This window comes from Hippocampus guttulatus, chromosome 22 (genome assembly GCF_054856545.1).
Source record: "Hippocampus guttulatus isolate MCC_2025c chromosome 22, RoL_Hgut_1.0, whole genome shotgun sequence".
In the NCBI taxonomy this organism is placed as follows: domain Eukaryota; kingdom Metazoa; phylum Chordata; class Actinopteri; order Syngnathiformes; family Syngnathidae; genus Hippocampus; species Hippocampus guttulatus.
Window position 1 is genome coordinate 5,125,656 of NC_141282.1, and position 21,477 is coordinate 5,147,132.

Below are 21,477 nucleotides of genomic sequence, written 5' to 3' on the forward strand. Positions count from 1 at the left end.
AAACGTGCCACCATGTCGCCCCGCTGCCAATGAATTACACAACTTCCACACAGGAGGCGTTTTATGTTCTTTCTGTGTACTTTTCTCATTCACCAGTCGAGTAATTTTACATGTAAGTGGAACACCGGCTTCATGAATGAGGGAAACGTGGCGGGGGGGGGGACACAACAATGCTTAAGGGTTTCGTGTTTGCCGTCCGCCGAATCACAGTGGCACGGCGTGATCCATCCGAATGTCTTATTAGATTCCACACGATGGCTGATTGAATAATTCATCATCTTCATTTTTACCCCCTCTTCTTTTCCAATTTATTATTAGTATTTTTATTTTTTTTTACGCCCACTCCCACTCGCAAATGGCCTTTGAGTCTTATGTGGCGTTCAAGTCCCCTGTAGGCTCAGGATTTGAGAACTTCCCGTGGGAAATTAATAGTACGCCGCCTTTGTGGACCAGGTACAGATTAAAAGATGGGCGCATTATAAACCCATTAACCAAGTCATTATGCCCAAATATGGCAGCATGTACAATAGGTGCATAGGGAGGGCGGGGTTAATTATAGCATCAAGCGTGAAGAGTCCTAATTTTCACTCATTGGCCAGCTGCATCCAAATTCTTACAGTTATATGATTTTTTTTTCTTATTTCTTTTAGAGGCTGGCAACAGAGGCGGAAACGTTCCAAATGTATCACGAATGGCAAGTCAACAGCGAGGTGAGTCGGGAATTCATTTCATGATTGTAAAACGGGGTGGCGGAATGTGTTCATTGCCATTTTCGTGATGTTATTTATTGAACCCCCCCCCCCCCCCCCCCATGTGTTTTAGTTTGAATCATGAATGCACTTATTCAGCCTCCGGCCTTCTGGCCGCCACTTTCACCGGTGACGAATGATATTTCTTCTCCCGCTTCACCGTTTATCTTATTAGCATTAAAAACATTCCACCTTCAGGCTAAACCGGCGTTTTCCATTAAAAGTCAATTATCTCCAATTGTCACGACCGCATGCGCGTATGATTTTCTGCGCCGCAATTGCAAAGGGAATTCATATTTTGGTCGAACCCTCATTTCCGACTTGTCTGCCGTCTTTTCCCAGCCCGACAAAATCGTCTACTACAACGCCAAAGACGACGTGAGTACGCTGAAGTATTATTGTGTGGCACACTCTACTCGCCTCGCCCCCGTGGCCTCAGACGTCATCTGTCGCCTCCGATAAACCGGGATCGGCGTCCTGTTCCCATGCACTGTCGCGGTGGGAAAGAAGCGCCGCGCACCCTCGGCACGCTCCTGTCACTCTGTATTTGACTGACAGAACACGCCCCCTTCCCTCTCTCTCTCACTTTCATCATCAATATATTCAATCTGTATTCAACACATATACAATAATCTATCATCAAGAGCAAAAACATTGTTGGTGTCTAGATTGATGGCCAAATTCTAGAGAGAAATTTTAAAAACAACCAGCAAAGGCAAGTCTCGGGTAGCCGGGAATCGAACGTGCTTCTCGTCACGACGCGCGAGCGCCAAGAACGTCCACGCGTGCGCTTTAATGTCGCGTCTTTCTCGATTGCAGCTCAATCAGACGGAGAAGAAGAACCGTTACGTTCCCGAGGACTTCCACGTGGACCCCGACTTCCAGCGTCTGGTCTCGTACAACACCACGGCCGTCCACATCCCCACCGACATATACGAGGGCTGTAAGTGTTGCCGTGTGTGCGCGCTGGCCGCGGCTATTATAGTTGTCGAAAATTTTAAAAACTAAAAAATGCTTTAAAAAAAAAACAACTTTAGAAGTAAGCGTTGAGTTGACAAACCTCATTTAAAGACCATTCGCTACACAGGGGCAGGCAACTATAGTGAGGCTAGCTGGCGTTTCCATGGCAACAGTGTCACAAAAGACGCAAAATGACTCTTCATAGCTGTCGCTTTTCTTTTTTTTTTTCTCTTTGCAAATGGTTTTCCCCACTTTTCCCCACAGCTAATCAACTTTTCCAATCATGGCTATTAATAGAGGAGGCAAATTTAACCCACCCCCCCACGACTAATAGTCCTTCTTATCCCACATTAGTCGCGCTTGATTGGATTCTATTTTCCCTCATGATCCATCTTCCTTCTCATGTCATGAATCACAGCGTGTGCGTGTCATGTTCCTCGCACGGCGCCCGTCCTCTGCCCTCTTTGCTCATTAGGCAGATCGGCGTGGACGCGCGGCGCGAAAGGAGGGCCTCACCCCCCCCCCCCCCCCCCCGGCCACATATCTGATGCCCGTTTGCGCCGACGCTGTGTGGCACCTGTCAGGCCGAGGCGGAGGCGCGGCAGTGACGTGCCGCGATACTGCCATCCCGCCGCTGTGCATTCCCGAGCTGCCCCCCCCTCGCAACCCGGCTCGCGGCTTGGAAATAGATTTTCCCATCCGCCGTGTCCGGTTTCATTTGTGACTGTGGCCAGAAATATCGGCACCCTTTTTTTTTTTTAGGTGACAAGTGTGTCCCAATAATTTACTTTTAAAATTTCATTCTGATGGCACTTCATCCATGTGCTGTTTTATTTTTCACAACCGAGAGTGTAGAAGTGGAACTGTGTCCCAAGACTTTTGTCCATTTTGTGTTGTCCAGTGTCTGCAGCGTGTCCTTGAAATGATTTGGGTGTCCGCCAGGATTACCTAATCAGTCGATGGACACTGGAATTATTATTTATTTTACTCCATTTTTTTTTTTTTTTATGGCCCACCGCAAAGTCACATTTCTTCTGACCGGATTTAAGATCATGTGACAGTCTTTTTAGCACAGAGATGTCGGCGCCGTAAAGTACAGTGACGCCTGACCGTGGTTGTCAGCGAGCAGACGTGACGATGGGCTGCTTTTCGCCACCCGGCTCGCCGCCACTTAATTGCTGTCACCGGCCGTCGGGTGGCCCATGATGCGCAGACGGACGGGCGTCCACCGCCACCGTGAAGTGGACCGCGTGTGATGATGACAGATGTTGCCGCGATAATGCTCTATTGACACTTTATGACCATTTTTAATCAAAAAGTGTGAAGGGTTGGTTGAAGTGTAATTCACTGACTTCACCACTAGGGTGTGTTTTCCGTTATTTTTGTCATCTTGTTTGGGACTGCGCCTGATGGCGATGTCACCATTTTTTCCAGAGGGGCTGTGAGAGAGAGTCCAAATTGTGAGCGGGGGTGAGGGGGGGGCCACGCTCGGCTCCGCGGGGAGCACTTGCAGGAGGGGCCTGGGGCGTCTTCTTACCCTACAAAGCATGGAAAAGTCAGCCGAGCTGCAGGGCGACGTGGTGGCGAGGAGAAGGATTCCCCACGGAGAGAAGTGGGAGGCTCGGATGGAAAAAAAAAAAGACGATAGTGTTGGGGCAGTTTATAGCCCGCTGCTGCTTGGTGTGTGTGCATGCCGAAGCAGACTACATTTGCGTTATTAGGTGTCACCGGCATATGTTATACTTTAAAAATTAAACGGCCACAATGGATGCTGACTCACGACAAAGCCATCTGTCAAGTTTACTTGAGTTTTTATTTTTTATTTTTATTTTTTTAACCATGTGTCAACTTGATGGCTGTGTGTGTGTGAGGGTATCACAGCCACAATTATTTTAAATGAGCTTGTTTGGACTGTTGACAATTTGCCATGTGTCACATTTTCTGTCGATTTAGTTTTTATATATATTACCATGATTTCAACTGGACTGGATGAATTTGTCAACTATGTGTGCGTGTGTGTTTGTGTGTGACTTTTACAGCCACCATCATTTTGAATGAGCTCAACTGGACAGAGGCCTTGGAGGACGTTTTCCGGAAAAACAAAGAAGAAGACCCCACGCTCCTCTGGCAGGTGTTTGGTTCCGCCACCGGGTTGGCTCGTTATTTCCCAGGTGAGCCCATAGCGGCGGGAAGCCGCCTCGGCGACCTTGACCGCGGCAAAGTCGTCTAAAAGACGGTACGCGCGGTGCGTCACCACGTTAGCGATGAGCACACGCCTCCGTCTTGTGACTTTTGGCGCCAGTGATTCACTTTCTGACTAATTTGACACTTTTCCCCTCGCCGCTGCGTGTAACTTTGAAATTGTGGCCTCAAATGTCCAAAAGAATAAAGAAAGACGTCATCTCGCTGGCTTCGCGGCACCTCAAGGCCGCGCTTGAAACGAAATGACTCTTTATATCTGTCAAAACACAGCTTCTCCCTGGATCGACTCCAGCAAATCGGCCAATAAAATCGACCTCTACGACGTACGCAGGCGGCCATGGTGGGTGCCGATCTACGCACGCTGCGATGCTGCAAACAAAAAAAAACCTCATGGGCCGTTCTCATGCCGTTTCCCGGCAGGTACATCCAGGGGGCGGCGTCGCCCAAGGACATGCTGATCCTGGTGGATGCGTGAGTACACGCTGGAATAAGTGCTTTATGCTTGGAAACCCTTTGACCGTTGACCCTGCATCAACCCGCCGGGGGCGAGCGCAGAGGACGACTCGGCCGTTTACAGTCCGCGTCGGAAAAAAATCAAATATGGCCTCGTGTAAAACGCCAGGTTATTTTTATGCAACAGAGAGCATTCGGAGTGCAGACCTCTGCCGAGGCTTAAACTATAAGAAACAGTTTTTCCTTTGCAAATTGCACGTTGTATGACTAAAAAGCTGTTTTTTTTCACCTCACTATTTTGCCTCTTTTCTGCCGTTATTAAAAAAAAAATAGTCCCATTTTTTTTGCTCTGTATGTAGTTTTGATTATCTGCGAAGCACATTTCCCACCGTCAATCTGTCCTTACGTCAGCATTAAAACGCATGTCGTCAAACTGCCCGCAGGAGCGGCAGCGTGTCGGGCCTGACCCTGAAGCTGATCCGAACGTCCGTCAGCAAGATGCTGGAGACGTTGGCGGACGACGATTACGTCAACGTCGTCTATGTGAGTAATGCGACGCCTCATCCGTTTTGTTCACAGCTGAACGGTTTGTGGATTTTCTTTCCCGCAAAACAATCAAAGCCTTTGCCGACCGAATATTTTTAGAATCGATTATTCTACTGACCTTCCCATTGAAGGTCCTCATACTCTGCTGTAGTATCTGTGACTTTGGGTGTGCGTATGTGTGGCTTTAAAAGGTCGGGCCTGGCTCAGTGAGGGAAGTGGGGCAGCTTTCATTCAACTGCCGATGCAATTGTGCTTTGGAGTCGAGTTCACATGTTATATAATAACGTCTAATTGGCCCAACCTATGCGTTCGCCTGACACATTTGACAAATCGATGAGCCCGGGCTGCGTGCTTCCAATGTAAGAAACACGCTAAGTCAGGCGCGGATGCGTTCAGTGACACTGGGAATATTCATCATTTCAAGAGGCGGGCACACACTTCATGCGATTTTGAAAATACGGCGCGTATCCATGGAACGGGATTACGCGGGATAATAAATCTGCAAATAAATCCTCTCGATGTCGCTCCGCCCGGCAGAAACTCCAATGACATTTATTTCCTTTCGTGCTTCAAAGGAGCCATTGATCACAATTTCCTTCGCTCTGCCTCGATGGAGCCATGCGTTTTGTTTTCTTTGTGTGCGTGTGTGTGTTTGTGTGTGTAGCCTTCAAATCAGCTAAAAGCAAACTAATGCAATTAGTCAGCACTGCAATCACAATATTGATGCTTTTTTTTCTTTTTCGACTCGGCATAAGCCTTCATAATTGAATAGGTGTGTGTGTGTGTGTATTTAAAAGGAGAAAAAAAAATCATATCAAAATGAACAAAATATTTTTATTTTTTCTTCCACTCCACAAATACGCCTTCTTTAAAAAAAAAAAAACCCTAAGACTAAAACGAATAAAAACTAAACTATTAAACAAACTAATAGAAAGGAACAAACCTACTTTAAAAACTAAACGAAAAAATGAACTACAATGAAAAATCCCAACCTCTTAGAACTGGCTTGTACGTGCACGAATTGCCTGTTGAATCTTCGGAGTGTTCCATGATCAATATTTGTGTTATTTTGCCTTCCTCTTCTCTCTATCCTACCTTCTGCTCCTCTAGCCTCCTTCGGTCTGTAAACCTTCACCTCACCACCTTATTTTATGACAACCGCAGCGCCGATGTGTCATAAATTTGCTCTTACTGGGGGATATATGACGTCGCCGTGCATGATGGAGCCCCGCCACATATTTCCGCGACAAATATGTGTCAGTGCGTCCTCCTCTGCGTCCCCTTCGTCATCCCACATTCCCTCTCCCTGTGTTCCCATTCCCCCCAAACCCCCTCCCCGAATGGCAGTTCAACGACAAGGCCACGCACGCCGCCTGCTTTGAGAACCTGGTGCAGGCCAACGTGCGCAACAAGCGCATCCTCAAGGACGCCGTGCAGGGCATCACCGCCAAAGGGACGACCAACTACAGGCGCGGATTCGAGCTGGCCTTCAAACAGCTCGCACAGGTATTGTTAATTTTTTTTGTTTTAATGTAGTACATTTTGATCATTAAATTGTATCTGAATTTAGTACATATATTTTTTTATTGAGTGCATTTGTACATTTTAATTTTAGTTTGGTGAACTTAGTCTAATTCAGTGCTTTAATTATCAATTTTATTTTAATGAGGGATGCATGATTTTTATTTCGTTTTTTGTTTAATTTAGTTTTATTTTTGTAATGATATAAAAATATTTATTATACGTTGCACGATCAAGTTAGATATAAAATAATCTTAAAAAAGTAACTAAATAATTTGTTATCATTATCCTCCACTAAATGGTTTGAAGTGGCATTGCTGAGTGTTTGTCTCCCTCTTGTGGCCAAAATATGCACTCGCATACGTATATTTTCCTCTTCCTTTCCTTGCAGATGAACGTGTCCCGGGCCAACTGCAACAAGATCATCATGCTTTTCACCGATGGAGGCGAGGAGCGCGCCGAGGAGATTTTCAAGACGTACAACCCCAAACAAGCCGTAAGTTACCACAAAAACCCCACTTCAAAAAAGTTATTTTAACTGCTCTAAATCACAAATTCTCTCCACACAGGTGCGCATTTTCACATTCTCAGTGGGTCAACACAACTACGACAAAGGGCCCATTCAGTGGATGGCGTGCACGAACAAAGGTATCATTACACCACGTGAATTTTGACCAAAATTTGACACTCATTTGTTTTCAGGTTACTACTACGAGATTCCGTCCATTGGGGCCATCCGGTTAAACACTCAGGTAAAGAAAGACACAGGCTTGTCAATGGGGCCCCTTTGTGGCCGTTAGGGCCCACTGCATGTCATATCAAAAATTATGTTTATTGATTTATGTATGGATTTATTTTGCAGGAGTATCTGGATGTTTTGGGCAGGCCCATGGTCAAAGCGGACCGCAAGGCCAAGCAGGTCCAGTGGACCAACGTGTACCAGGATGCACTGGTAACATCAGCCCTCTCGAACTAAGATGCGCAATATTGTCAAATGGCAATATTTGTAATTATTTTTATGTAATTTTTATTCACTTGTTTATTTTTATTTCATTGTACTTAAATTGATATGGCTACAGGTAATGTTGTTATTATTTTTAAATTTTACATTATTATCCATTTTTACTATATTTAAAAAAAAAATATGTATCATTGTTCCATTTTATTTCCCTTTTTTGGTGTTTATCTGTATTTAGTTTTTTTTTATCATATTTAATTGACTTGAAACATTTCATCATTTATTTTTTTTTATGCGCTGTCACGGCTGTAAAAGAGTGATGGACGTTTACGCAACTTACTACTAGTTTTATTTTATTTGCCCACATTTGTCTTCTGAATTGGCCCTTCATGCACGAAATCGGCCATAAACGAGAGTTGCCGTGAATAGACAGAAGACAGATGTGGGGATTGCTCGGGGCGGCACCATTTTGGAGAGAAAAACAAAATGTCCATTTTGAAAAGTGCAAATATTTGCTGTTTGTTATCAGGCTCAACTCGCTATCAACCCGCCGCTAATCGGCTGCGCAACCCGATTGATGGATGAACTTTTTGTTTCGCCGCATTCAAATCATTTTTCACGCCGCTGCGAGCCGGCGGCGTTTGACGCGGTGAAAGCGACAGCGCTGATAAGAGCGCGCCGAGCCAAGATGGACGCCTCATCCCCTTAGACTGATAAGACACTGACACAAAATGTCTCTGGGCTTCGTTACCGTGATAAGCAGCTCTCTATTTTTCACATTTGAACACTCGACATGCAGAGAACCACTTGTTATTTTTTTGCGTGTGCGAGCGTGTGTGTATTTGTGTTGTGTAACTTGTACGTGTCCAACAGGAGCTGGGACTCGTCATCACAGGAACCCTACCTGTTTTCAACAAGACCAACACGGGATCCAAAGTAAGTGGTACACGCTGAGAGACGAGCGTTCACGTTCGTTGTATGCTTGAAAATTGTATGAATGTAAGGAGTCAAAAATACGTCGTGCATTTTTCTATTTTTATTTTGGTCATTTTGAGGGTTGAACATTCACACAAGCGTTCAGCATCTGTCAAGCGTTCACTCGTGGATGAGTGTCACTTTCATTACATGCAGTACACGCGATACTCGGACTCCGGGGGGATGTTTTTAACTCGTCCTTGACGTTTCCTCGCTTCTCCCCCGCGCCTTCTCCCGCGATCAAGGTCAGCAGCGCAAGACGAGGGGGGGGATCAAAACCCGCGGCTCGGTGAGAGACAAATGACGGCGCGACTAAAGTGGGTCAAGATGAGTTTACGCGCCGGGTTGCTTTCCGCCGCCGCTTGGCTGGAAATACCTCGGCGCTGACTCATGGCGGCATGTTAGGCTTTTGGGAATGAAACTTTCCAGATTTCAATTGCGGCTCATTTCCTCGAAAGGAGGACTCGGAGGAGCGTCGTAATTAGCCCCCCTCCGGCAATGCATTGTGGGTCTGACTTGTTTATTTTGTGTTTTCAATTTTCTTTTTGCCCAGAAATCTCAGAACCAGCTCATCTTGGGCGTCATGGCCATCGACGTCTCTCTGGAGGACATCAAGAGGCTCACGCCACGCTTTACTGTAAGACGGTCCAAAAAGACTGATCATCGTACGCACTAAATAATAAAATAACAACAAACAAAATGGTAAACAAATAAAAATGTCTGTTCTAATCCAAATATGCCTGCAGCGCCCCCACTGTGTCTTAGCCCAAACTGTCACTGTCCAGTTTTGGCTGCCCGCTATTGCTCAAATCACCATAACAGTGCTTGGTTTTGATTGACACTTAGTATAGTAAATTCCTGCATTTTTTTGGGAACTGAGGAGTCCCTAATGGAGTGTCTTGTAATTAAAAGTGTTTTCTTTCTTGTGTAGTTTGGACCAAACGGCTACTACTTTGCCATCGACCCCAATGGCTACGTGCTGCTCCACCCCAACCTCCAGCCACCAGTACGACCTCTTCTGTGGTTTGAACTCCCCCCTCCCCCATTGGCCTGAAGTGTCCGGTGAATTCGGACACAGCTCAGTGTCAATTCACTTTTCTTTTTTTTGCACAGACGGAGGAGTTCCACGAGCCTGTGACATTGGACTTTCTGGATGCCGAGCTGGAGAATGATATCAAAGTGGAGGTATCACATCACATGTGCATCAGTCATTCTTGCTGCTTTTAAATGCACATTTTCCATATCATATTTACGTTTCCAGATCAGGCGGAAGATGATTGATGGCCTCACAGGGACTTACCCCATATCTGCTCTGGTCAAATCAAAAGATGAGGTCATTTTCTTGATGATGAATTGCATGACAGCCCCTGCGAAGTCTCCTAACTTGTGTTGCTCACATAGCGCTACATTGATACGGGCCGGAGGACCTACACCTTTGCGCCAGTGAAGGGCACAGACTACAGGTAACAACCCAGCAGAACAAATGTCCACCCTTTATTTAAGACAGAAAGTGCACGAAATAGTCCCCGTGTTCAACTTAGGACAAAATATATAAAAGTAAATGTTAAATGAAGTATTTTTAACATGAAGCATTGTTGTGTGTGTCAGTCTGGCGTTGGTGCTGCCCGACTACAGCTCGTATTACATCAGGGCCACCATCGGCGATACCATCACCCAAGCAAAATGTAAGTCTCTTATTTTCCACTCGTGAACACACTTCAGGCCCGAAGCGCTTCCACACGCCTGGCGGGCGGCGTGTTCCGCGACGGAAAAACCGCCGACGTTCCAACGCTCGCCATGTAAGGCGGCGGAGTCAAGATGGTCGCTATCCATCACGTCCACGCGCACTGTGTATATGTCATCTCTTGTTTGGCTGTTGGCAGGACAGGCTAACTTGTGGTGTGGGTTCAAAGTTGCAGACAAGCGTATCTTCTTTCGTACGCGCAGTGAAAATCGCTCGCAGGTTGTGTGGCGTTACCCATTAGTGTGCTTTCTAACCTACAAGACCAAAACATTTGTATATATAAACGGCTATTGTTTATTATCATACAGATTAATTTATTGTTTGTTTAAAAAAATACATGGGAAGTAGACCTTAAAAAAAACAATTCAATTTTGAGGGGGGCGGGGGTTATATATCTTTTTTCAAAATCGTTCAGCCCTAGTTTACAACTACTTCGCACACTGAGCAGCCAAAACAGAAGGGCTTCAGTGTTGTACTTCCACACCCTTCTTGTTTAATCTTGCTTTTTATCGCATTGGATTTTCCGAGAACTCCCGTCGGATTGTTGCCAAAATCAACTGGCAAGCGGGCTTTCAAGCCGCGCTCGACATTGATAATCCGTCTCAGCGCGGGAGCATTCCATCTCCTCCCCTTTCATCACTTATTTGCTTTGTCTCAATCTGCTTATTAGCACCTTCGGCTTCAGTGCAGGAATGTATTGGAGGGAGAAAAGCGGACGCTGTAAATTCTACGGCTTTTCAGTCTGTACGCCACACAACTCGACACCTTTCGCAGCGAGCAGCGGTTTGCCAGGTAGTGAGCAGTTCTTCAAAAAAAGGAGGCTTCAAGCTTTTTGTTGCCACGTACAGTTGGCGTTAACTGACAAACTAAATATAACACACCATATATTACAAACATAATACGCTGGGGCGTAGATTCTTTATCCTCTGCGAAGAGCGGCATTTTAGTGATTTCACTACTGAATGTTTTTTCATGCACAATGCAGTATTCAAGTGCTATTTTTCTAAAAACAAAAAAAAGGCATTACAAACCTTTTTGTTGGGGTTATTTAATCAGATTTTCATTCACCCCCCACATTTTGATCAATAAAAATGGTGGGACTTTACAGCTATGTATAAATGTTTGATCTTTGATTTGGGGGACAGTATACTGTCTGTACATTTTGGATCGAGAAAAGAACAAACTGTTTAAAAACGAGTTCACTGGAGTACATCAATGTAAAAATGGACTCCTGCTGTGGACCTTTTTCTTGCATCTGGATGTTATTTACTTGCTTTTCAGTGTGATTTATTTTTTTCACTTGTCTCCAATATTCTTATTCACTTGGAATAAAATATTGTGTAACCCTGTTGTATATGCCCTCCCCACTCTCCTTTCCTCCTCTTTTCCTGACCTGCTTTTCATCTCCTGACCCCGTGGTATGTCGGGATGCCTGCAGCATTTCTGGGCAAGTATTCATTCTCCTGATCTCCATCCCGTTTCTTTATTTTAATTGAATTGCATTTTCCGGTGATTAATAATGACAGCGTGTAGTAGAGGCCGACATCTGCTTGGCTTCGCATGCGAGTGCTGCCCACACAGAGTCTGTGCGTGTCTTAAAACGCCCCCAACCCACCTGCTCCTCTGGCCCTCAGATGTGGTTTTGGTGCTTGAAGCGGCAGGAGGGAACAGCATGTTTGCGATACGTAGAATGTCTTTTCGGAACGGAAATACACCAAAAGATTGATTCGGGACAATCTAGATCATGTACCCTAAATTGAAAGACAAAAGTCCAAAATGCTTCAGGAAAAAATAATCCCTCACCAAAAGCAGAGCTAGCGCGAGGCCACTGTGCCATCTGTTGGTAAAATCGTGACACTACAAGAGATGAGGTGATTGGCGAGTGCCGCTTTCGATCTCTCCTCATGTCTTCAACATATTGTTTTCGGACACTTTTAATTAGCATACACATTTTCGATACTCAAACTACAGTCAACATTTGCCCATCATACTGAAAGTACAGATAAAACTAAGGTGAGGCAGATCATTCTCCTGCCTCACAAATATGGACTTGCCGTTAAATCAACAGTCAAGTGCCAAACGTCTCTTAAAAACACAAAAACAATGTTTTGTTTGATCTAAAGCAACAATCCATGCGCTGAAAACATAACCAGAATGCTTAATTTCTCATGCAATGGACTAGTCCATCTTGTGCTGCACATTTGAAGACCGGTTCAAGGGCAAATAAGTAGGCTCGCCCACAACATAATTGAACTCATGCCTCAATCTACGTCCGCGCCGGGCGTGGAGATCCCCGCCTTGTACAAATGTATTCAGCCGTCACTCGTCTTCAATCCATCGTGGCGACGCCTGATCGAGCGGGATGTCTGCGAAAAAAAAAAAAAGACACATGGCTGCAATTACTCGCCGATAACCAGTGAGGACAAAAGATTGGCTGTCGTCATGAGAACTCGAACGTGCGGTCGATTCCGCGTCGTGTATTGTAATGCTAGCACGCCCGCTCGCCACGAAATGCTTAAAGAACTCCAGACCCTCTTTTTTTTTTTTTCTTTATGCCTTTTCAATATTTCTATTCAGGACTGGTTCTTTGAATAAAATATTGTGTGACCTTTGACCCTGCTGTGGTTTCAACCATTTTCTTTTCTGTTCCCTATCGGTTCTCCTCACCTCTCCTCTCCTTCCACTGCAGGGAAAGATGGCAAGTACAGCATTTTCATCGATCGACTACTTTAGTTTGGCCCACTTGGAAGACGTCCATTCAATATTGCGTGAATGATGAAGAGCCACGCATGCTGTTCCACATTTCTAAACCGATTCCACGTTTTTCCGAAATGTTCACAATCAAATTTCAAATCAGTACAACTTCGGAATATTCGACGCATCTCTGGAACATTTACGACCGTACCAAAATCCCCATGTTCAGAGTTCAATGCATTGAACTTGCATCACATGCATTATCTCCAGAAATTGCTCATTAGTTGCATTTGAATGGACGTTTTTTTTCCAGCTGCGTCTGCAAAAAAAAGACAGCTCCACCAAAAATGTGGCCTCCTTTTGTAATATTTCACACCTTTCACCAGTTTCCGAGAGCCTGCTGGCGGACAAGTTTGATGAATACGGCTACACGTTCATCGCGCCAAGGTAAGATGGAGCGCGTTTCATTTTTTAATTGACACGACATTTATTTCTCCGCCGTCTCGGGTTTCCGTCTCGTTAATTACTCTCGCCGATGTTCCGCAGGGTGTACTGCAAGGACCTGAAGCCGCCCGACAAGGACAAAAGCAACACGGAGTTCCTCATGGAGTTCAACAACTACATCGACACCAAGACGCCAAACAACCCGATGTGTGAGTTTGGACACTTGGCCGCGGGCTGACGTGCGCCATCAATAACGTCGTGTCCCAGGTGGCCAGAGAAAAATAAGCGCGAAATGCGCTGAATCCGCTCCGTTCCCACCACGTACTGTTCCAAAAGTATCGGGACACACAGGATCGGTCCCCTTTAACTCATTCAGTACCAGCCAATTCCAGACCAAGTCTGAAAAGACGTTTAAAAACGTCTTTGGGAGTGAATGAGTTAACTATAAGCGCTTGTGAAAATAAGTTCTTTTGATCGCGATACATTTCGCAATCAAAAGATTGCGCTACAAGCTGAACTTGTTGCGCAGGTGAGACATCTGCTTCGAGCATGTCGAGGTCCCATCCCCTGAGCCCCCCCACCCCCACCACCACCACCACCGCCCGTCATATTCCAGTGGTCTGGCTGTACGGTTGGCTGCGCATGACCAGGCAAAGCTTTTTGTGAAATAGAACCACCGACACCACCGCCTCACCTCATGTTGCCCATTTGAAGCTAACTCCAAAAGTCTGACCATCACACGCCTGAGCGCACATGTGTGAAGCACGTCGGCTCAGATGTGAGGCGCAAGCACTCCGCCGATCTGACCGCCCGACGCGGTCCAATTACTGTGTGTTTTGTGACAAAGAGCAGGACGCGTCAGGGCGAGAGCACGAGCCGGGGCCGTAAAACCCAAATCAGGGGCTAGCGGGACATCTGACCAAGGCATTAATGACCGCTCGCGTCCGCGTCGCCTTGTTTGTCGGCATTGTCGCAACTCGGCCCCCCCAAACACGCCGCCAATAAAACCTCTCACTCCATTAAGTGATTACTTTCGCCGTTATTAGCTGCGAGTTTAACAGGCGGGTACTTGGGGGGGGGGGGGGGGGGCGCTTTGGCAGGTTAAGCCACCGCAGTGGCGAAAAAGTCAGAGGACATTAGAAATTCCTGGGCTGGCTTCACTAAAGGACCCGTAATGAAAACCACGGCGGGCGAAGAGGTGGCAGAGGGCCTCGGAATAAAGTGTTAGAGCAGCTGTTCTCTGATGTGTGTGCCGCATTATAAGGCTCGCATGAAGTGCCGGGGGTGGATCAGCGAGACTCCAATGTTTATGGACTGGAGCGCAGGCTTCAAAGCAGGTTATGGGGGAAAGAAAAAAAAAAGCAGCCTTTATCGCCTGTTGTGTTTGTCATGTGGTCTTGTCGGAGGTCTCGGCAAATAATTTGTTACAGCGAGCGGCCGCCCGCAGCTTGGCAGCCTCCTTGCTCGCTCTTGTGGCGAAATGTTTCGCCGCGATCCCCTTTCGCGTGACGGCTTGTTAAATTATTACTGCACGGCTTCTTTATTGGTAGACGTTGAACAACCCGGAACTTTTTATGTCGAGAAAATGTAAACCCTATCAGTGTTTTTGGCTTGTTCCATCCATTAAGTCATCTGCTAATCAGAGGTCCTTTCGATGAAAGTCACACTGTGTAAATATAAAAAAGATTCCCAGCCTTTTCCCTGTCCCTTTCCATATCATATATACGCACGTTTATTTTTCTTGCTGGCGTTATTTTATTGCTTTTCCATCTCAATTTTTTCCACACATCATATTTCGTTCCACGTTGGCTATCGATATACACCATGCATTTATTTAACACATTCCTGCAGATAGGCGCTACGTTACGGGCCATTAGGATCCCAAAACCAAAACTACAACATTTCCTCCCGCCATCCCCACAAAGATGGACAATCAAATACATTACGTTTGACAAATTTTTGATCTGTCAGCAGACAGGCGCAAATGGCTCGGGCAGATGTGGCTGATGCTGTTTTTGCTCTTTAGGTAACGTGGAGCTGGTGAACCGATTACTCTTGGATGCTGGCATCACTTCAGATCTCATCAAGATCTGGAAGGAGAATAAGTTGCAGTGAGTGAAAAAAAATAAATATCACGCTGTCATGTCATCACTGCGGAATTTGTGTAACTGTGTTTTGTAGGCCCGGAGTCACTGCCAGATTTGTTGCCACTGATGGAGGGATTACCCGAGTCTACCCAAAAAGGTAGTAGAAGCTTGATTCCAGTGTAAAAACAAACATCACTCGATGTAGGTGATGGATAATGACATTTCCCAACAGTTAACCATCAATTATCCACCATCCGAGTGTTGGAATCATCACATCTCAGTACGCTGGCCCTTACATCGCTTATCTCCTGACTTTTCCGTAATCAGATAGGATGTGGATCCCTGCTGTTCCTGTCCATTTTCCACTCGCACAACCTTGACTTGTTTCTTCCAATGCGCATCCCCAAGGGTGACCCTTTGAATCCAAAACAAATTGAGAAAGTCCGGTCTGCATAAATGCTTATTTTTATGCCGTATTTGCATCAGCAGTGGCCCTCAATGAAAACCACTTTGGCTCTAAAACAGATCCCTGAGGTATGCCCAAAGAGAATGGTGTCAATAAATATAGGATGGGGTTTAATTGGAAACCCGATAAGCACTCCAACTAAACATTTATCTACTACCAGACAATCAATTTTTCCACCGCTAAATGACCGACTTAAATCTTCCCACTGCAGCGCGGGCCTGAATTGGAGGGAAGAGGCGGAGACGTATGAGTCGAGCTTCTACAAGCGAAGTTTGGACAATGACCTGTACATCTTTACGCCAACGCCGTACCTCAAAGACAACAGTGAGTACGCGGCGACTCCGTTTCACCATCGTTGCCTCCAAATACATTGAACCCTCGTTTATTATTTTTTAATTGTTTGGTAGCGAGCGACGACTCGGTCCTCGTGAGCAGAGCTCTCAACCTCAAGCTCGACAACAAGCTCCTCAAGCCGGCGGGTAAGAACACGCTAGACTTAAAATTGCAATTTGTCAGTTGATGTGTCAACACACTCACACTTGAAGACGCTTATTTTAAAACCGACTTGTCACCTGCTGCATGACACAGACGCCCGTCACACACTTTGTCTACTTGCTGTGACACGCGCACACAAACCACACATCAACCTGTTCGCTCCCTCTGTGATCCACGGCCAAGTTTTCCTACGTTACCGTCTCCTCGGTTCAGAGAGTAAAGTTGACGCCAAGGTCCGACTTGATGGAGGGTGTCTGGGTGTTTTTGTTCTGTTTTTTTTTTTTTTTTTTTTTGATTCCCAGTCGTTGGCGTCAAGTTGGACGTCAGCGCCTGGATGGCGAGCTTCATCAACACCACGCTGAGGACCAACGTGAGTTACATCTGCACCACAAAGACACAAAAATGGGAGTCTAAGCTCTTATTTTTTGTTTGTTTTTTTTGTCACAGTGCACAGATGAAATCTGCGGCTGCCAACGGAACCATATGGTGACATTTTATTTCATTTTATTCTTATTACATTTTCAATCATCTTGGTTTCAGGTTTTGTGTCCAAGCATCTCTGTCTAATTCCAGTACGTGGACTGCGTCATTCTGGACGACGGTGGCTTCTTGGTCATGTCCAATCGGGACGAATACGTCAGTCAGGTCTGCTATTTGCTCTAGAAACACAAACTTATGCCAAGTATAACGTTGTTAGGTCTTGAGAAACATGCCAATGAAGAAGAAGTAAAAAAAAAAATCTACAAATAAACAAACGAAAGCACCCAAGCACAATTTGCCTAATTTGTTGACATGCGAAAGCAGACTCGGCTCCAATTGATTTTTCTTAAAAAGCGAAAAGGTGAGCCGGGCCCCCCGCTGCGGTTTGCCTAAATGTTTTTTCATGTGCTGGCTAATCAGCGCCGGGCGTGCGCTGGATAAATCAGGCACCCTCTGAAGTTTGGCAGCAGCACTAAAAGTTGAGGCCTCGTGTGTGCCCCTCTGTCGTATATCTCGCGGGGACGTCTAGTGTACTTTTCTCCGCTTCTTTATATGCGACTCGCTCCCCCCACTTTTTTTTTTTTTTTGGTCCGAGTAGTCCTCGGGGAGTCTGTGGGCCAACAGGGCGGCAACTGTTCATTCATTGGAAGTGTCGCACACGTGCGAGGCGACCTGAGACCAATTTAGGCAAAGACATTTCGGGGTCACGTTAACGTTGATGACACCAAAGTCCATCGCGCATTTGCTTTTCACGTCGCACTATCAGCATCGCCGTTTTAACCAATCTAAAAAATTTTTGCGATGTTGCAGTTTTTTTCCCCTTACAATTCAACTCGCATCAAATTGCACATGTCTACATGATCATGACATCGTGTCATTAACCTGACTCTTGTTTTTAATTGATGTTTTTTTTTCTCCCCCATACCGACCACGCCCGCTCGTTCAGATCGGACGCTTTTTCGGAATGATCGACCCCATCCTGATGGTCACCCTGGTCAACTCGTCGCTCTTCACCTCCAAGAAGTCCTACGACTACCAGTCGCTCTGCGATCCCGTCAAGGAGACCAAGGCGGCGGCAGGCCTGCGATCCGTTTATGTGGTGAGTCACATAAGTTAGAGCCTGTCAGTACTCGCACACACACGCGTTTGTCAACGCGTTTTGATACGTGCACTGATTTCCCGACATGCTACTTAATCATAGCAACAAATGCTCACACACACGCGCGCGCACATACATGCACGCGAAAACGCCAGGGAGCTATAAATCGTCACAGCGCAGATGAGAAGGGAAGCAGAGGTCCGGCGAAAGCGTCGGAGTGGGAGTTGCCGTAACGCTAACAGGATTAGGTGGTCTCGCATGCTCGGCCGACACGCCAAGCGGCAAGCGCTGTTTTTCATCACCCTGCTATTTTTTTTCCAAAATGCTCAACTTGGGAATTCTCCCAATTCCCCCTCGGAAATGTGCGCATGTAGAAGAAAACACAAATTGGGGAGGGTTCGGCTGGATGTGACATCACAGCAAAAATATCCATCCCTGAATGGAGTCCAAATAGTTCAGATTTTTAGTCGGCGCTTTGATGACTTCTACTAATGATTAACTTTTTTTTTCCATTATGCTCTGATTTATTCTTGGAATATGGTGATTTTCTTTTTTTTATTTTTTTATGGAATAAATTTTTCTTTTTAGCAATGTGTTTTCAAAACTGATTATATGTGGGATCCATTTTTGATTAACTGACAACTTGATCAAAAATATTAATTTTTTTTCCATAACTTAAAAACCATGTCAACTTTTTAAAGTTGAAATACTACTTCTTTGCAACATTTGGGTTAAAAAAAATACAAATTTGATGTAAAAAGATATTTTTTTCTCATAATGACAACCTTTTTGTCACTTTTTTTTAACACAAAAATATTGCATTGTGTTTTAGTGAGCGAAAAACTTTATTGAAACACCTAAATTAAGTTAAATGACTTTTTTTCTTCACATTTAGATATTTTTAATTGAAGTTAATGGAAAACTTTGTTTTTAACGTAAAAAAGAAAACTTGATTATGTTTGTCACGTAACTTATTGTGTAAAAAATATTTGGTCTTAAAATGTTACTTTGCCCATCGTTAGCATCCTCCACTGAGTTCCGTATTATTTTTTTCTGTTAATATTAAAATTCTTGTCACATTTATAAAAAAGAATGTGGAGGAAAAAAACCAACGTAACTGCCTGCAAAAGTTTCACTGACATTAAAGGCCAACGCATTAAGCGGTCTGCGCCGTACGCTACAATTGTCAAGCATCTTCAAAATTCCCAACACGGCCCACAAATGCGTAGGAGCATTCACGTATCGTACGTGTGATCAAAGACACATTTTACTCGCTGTGTGACTGGACATGTCTGAAAGCTACGTGACTGATTGGCCACAACGAGGTCCTCGCATGCTAGCTGTAATCCAAACAACATGGCTAACAGGCCCTTGATTCAAACCTCATGTTGTTGGTTTTTCTTATCTGTTTCTTTTTTGTATGAACTTTCACTGCTGCGTTTGCTGCTTCCCCCTTCCCAGCCGTCCGTCGCGGATATTTTGAACGTAGGCTGGTGGGCCACTACTGCAGCCTGGTGAGTCCTTTTTATCCGGACCGTGCCTTTTTTAAACATCGTTAATAGAACAGATATTAAAGGGAACACGTTTTTGAATCCGAATCGGCTGATTTTTGCGTCAATTTTTACTTCAACTTTATCTGCTCTCAGGTCGATCCTGCACCAGTTGCTGGTCAGCGTCACATTCCCGAATTTCCTCCACGCAGGTGAATTTTTTTCCCGAGTCCGCCTTCAATTCATGTCAGGTCTATTGCCTGAACGAAAAAACAAACAAACAACTTGGGCCACAGCCGACATGGAGGAGGACATGTCCGACATCGTGCATCAAGAGGTGTGCATCACAGAGCAAACGCAGTACTACTTTGAGACGGGCGACCTTTCCTTCAAAGGAACGGTCGACTGCGGAAATTGCTCCAGGTAAGAAAAATTCCACCTTAAACAGTCCCCAACGAGGCTTCGCTTGTAAAAATCACATGCCTTGAAGGTGAAGTCAAGTCACTTGTGAGCGGACCACCGTCCTGGCACGTCGGCAGCCCCCCGGCCCCTTTGCGTGTGCATGCGCCATTTTAAGGCCCCCTCGTGCCGTCTAATGGAGTGCCTGCCCTGCATGCGGCGTGGCATTCCTGCGCATTAGCCGCACACGTTCCCCCTTAACGAGCGCCATAAAAAAAGGCAGAAAAAATCATTTGTGCACCCCTGACATGGGAATTTGGAGAGATTTGAGTTTTTGTTCCTTTGGGACGGAAAGCCATTAAAAAAAAAAAGCATCTATTTCTCATGACTGTATGATTCGTTACTAATTCCGATTTTTGTTCCTGTTTAAGATTTGGCAATAAGCTAAGCTTCACATATAAATCCGGATTTTTGCCCCGGCGGTATTTCCTCATGTTCCGTCTTGTGCGCTGTTCACTTTCAGACTGTACCACGCCGAGAAGCTTCCCAACACGAACCTGGTTTTCATCATTGCCGACGCCAAGCTCACCTGCTCGTCCTGCGACACCAAGGCGCTCGTGCAGGATGAACAGCAGTGTATCCATCCGCTTACTTTGAATAACATATCCCATGAAACGAGTATAAATCCCAGAGTTTGGTTGAACTTCCTGACTCGGCTCTTTTTAGCCAACGGCCCTGATCCCTGCGAGCTAGCTCAGAATCCTCGCTACAGGAAAGGACCTGCGGTGTGCTTCGATAATAACGAACACGTAAGTCTTATCGCTCCTCGGATGTTGCTTTCCAAACAAACAGCTTGGCTTGTTTGCAGTTTGATGCTTGATTTGCATCCGAAATGCCTTCCAGCTTTGTTTGCGCCAGGATTGTTTGTTAGCTAACATGGTTTCTTATCTTTACAATCACGCTTAATTTGACCACAAATAAAATGCCTTTGATTGATTTTATTCTATATTACGTCCAAAGTCGGGATTTTTTTGTTACTTTTTGCAGCTTCAATAATGTTACATGAATGAATTTTTCACATTGCTAGCTATGCTAATTTTACAACCACGCTAAATATGAACATGCTCGTAAAGCAGTGTAGCCCCGCAACGTCAAATGTTGTGATCATGCTGTCACGTTTACTGCTCTAGTGTTGTCAATTTTTATTTTAGTATTGTCGCTGAACGAAGAGTCCAAACATTGACCGATAACGTGGTTAGCGTTAACAGTGACAAATTATTCATCCGAACTCTTGCTAGCTGGTTTTTGCTAGTTTGCTCAACTGGTACGTATGTCCTCAGAAATGAGCAGTGGTTTCACTTGAGCATTTTTTTATTAGATTATTATTATTTCCCGCCACATTGGACTAGCTCAGCTAAACGTGCGCTTGCATGTCATATTTTATTATTATTATTACTATTAACCTGCGTTGCTTCCCACTAATCACATTTTCCTCCGAGCGCTTTTTGGTGCACGATGTACTGTCTCGTTCTCTGCTCTGTGATTGGCCTGCCGCTTAGGACGAGGCCCTGTGCCGGCGTAGCGCCGGCTCCCCCTCAGTGTCCTCGCTGCTCGTGTTACTGCCGCCACTGTTCGTGTGCTTCGCCGGGTCAGTCCGTCTCTTCTGGCTGTCATTTTTTCACCTCAAATCGTATATCTTGTCCGCTTTTTCCACT

General features: G+C 45.4%; 1 protein-coding gene across 2 annotated transcripts in view; it reads left to right on the forward strand.

The window, feature by feature from the left end:
• Nucleotides 1-21,477, forward strand: part of LOC147186189 (voltage-dependent calcium channel subunit alpha-2/delta-1-like) — a 33,043-nt gene that overhangs the window by 9,206 nt on the left and 2,360 nt on the right. Inside the window, exons 4-38 of one of the 2 annotated variants that reach the window (XM_086103184.1) lie at nt 651-710; nt 1,092-1,127; nt 1,569-1,692; nt 3,749-3,880; nt 4,182-4,251; nt 4,332-4,382; nt 4,808-4,907; nt 6,258-6,416; nt 6,823-6,927; nt 7,001-7,079; nt 7,134-7,183; nt 7,294-7,383; nt 8,263-8,325; nt 8,918-9,001; nt 9,296-9,370; nt 9,478-9,549; nt 9,626-9,697; nt 9,766-9,827; nt 9,973-10,049; nt 13,189-13,249; nt 13,349-13,455; nt 15,273-15,357; nt 15,428-15,490; nt 16,011-16,123; nt 16,207-16,278; nt 16,597-16,664; nt 16,742-16,780; nt 16,868-16,939; nt 17,721-17,873; nt 19,335-19,387; nt 19,520-19,575; nt 19,660-19,786; nt 20,286-20,398; nt 20,489-20,571; nt 21,322-21,410. In XM_086103184.1, coding sequence (XP_085959310.1) covers nt 651-710; nt 1,092-1,127; nt 1,569-1,692; nt 3,749-3,880; nt 4,182-4,251; nt 4,332-4,382; nt 4,808-4,907; nt 6,258-6,416; nt 6,823-6,927; nt 7,001-7,079; nt 7,134-7,183; nt 7,294-7,383; nt 8,263-8,325; nt 8,918-9,001; nt 9,296-9,370; nt 9,478-9,549; nt 9,626-9,697; nt 9,766-9,827; nt 9,973-10,049; nt 13,189-13,249; nt 13,349-13,455; nt 15,273-15,357; nt 15,428-15,490; nt 16,011-16,123; nt 16,207-16,278; nt 16,597-16,664; nt 16,742-16,780; nt 16,868-16,939; nt 17,721-17,873; nt 19,335-19,387; nt 19,520-19,575; nt 19,660-19,786; nt 20,286-20,398; nt 20,489-20,571; nt 21,322-21,410 — 2,915 coding nt within the window. The remainder of the gene's footprint in view (nt 1-650; nt 711-1,091; nt 1,128-1,568; nt 1,693-3,748; nt 3,881-4,181; nt 4,252-4,331; nt 4,383-4,807; nt 4,908-6,257; nt 6,417-6,822; nt 6,928-7,000; nt 7,080-7,133; nt 7,184-7,293; nt 7,384-8,262; nt 8,326-8,917; nt 9,002-9,295; nt 9,371-9,477; nt 9,550-9,625; nt 9,698-9,765; nt 9,828-9,972; nt 10,050-13,188; nt 13,250-13,348; nt 13,456-15,272; nt 15,358-15,427; nt 15,491-16,010; nt 16,124-16,206; nt 16,279-16,596; nt 16,665-16,741; nt 16,781-16,867; nt 16,940-17,720; nt 17,874-19,334; nt 19,388-19,519; nt 19,576-19,659; nt 19,787-20,285; nt 20,399-20,488; nt 20,572-21,321; nt 21,411-21,477) is intronic. The other variant, XM_086103185.1, reaches the window with a different exon arrangement.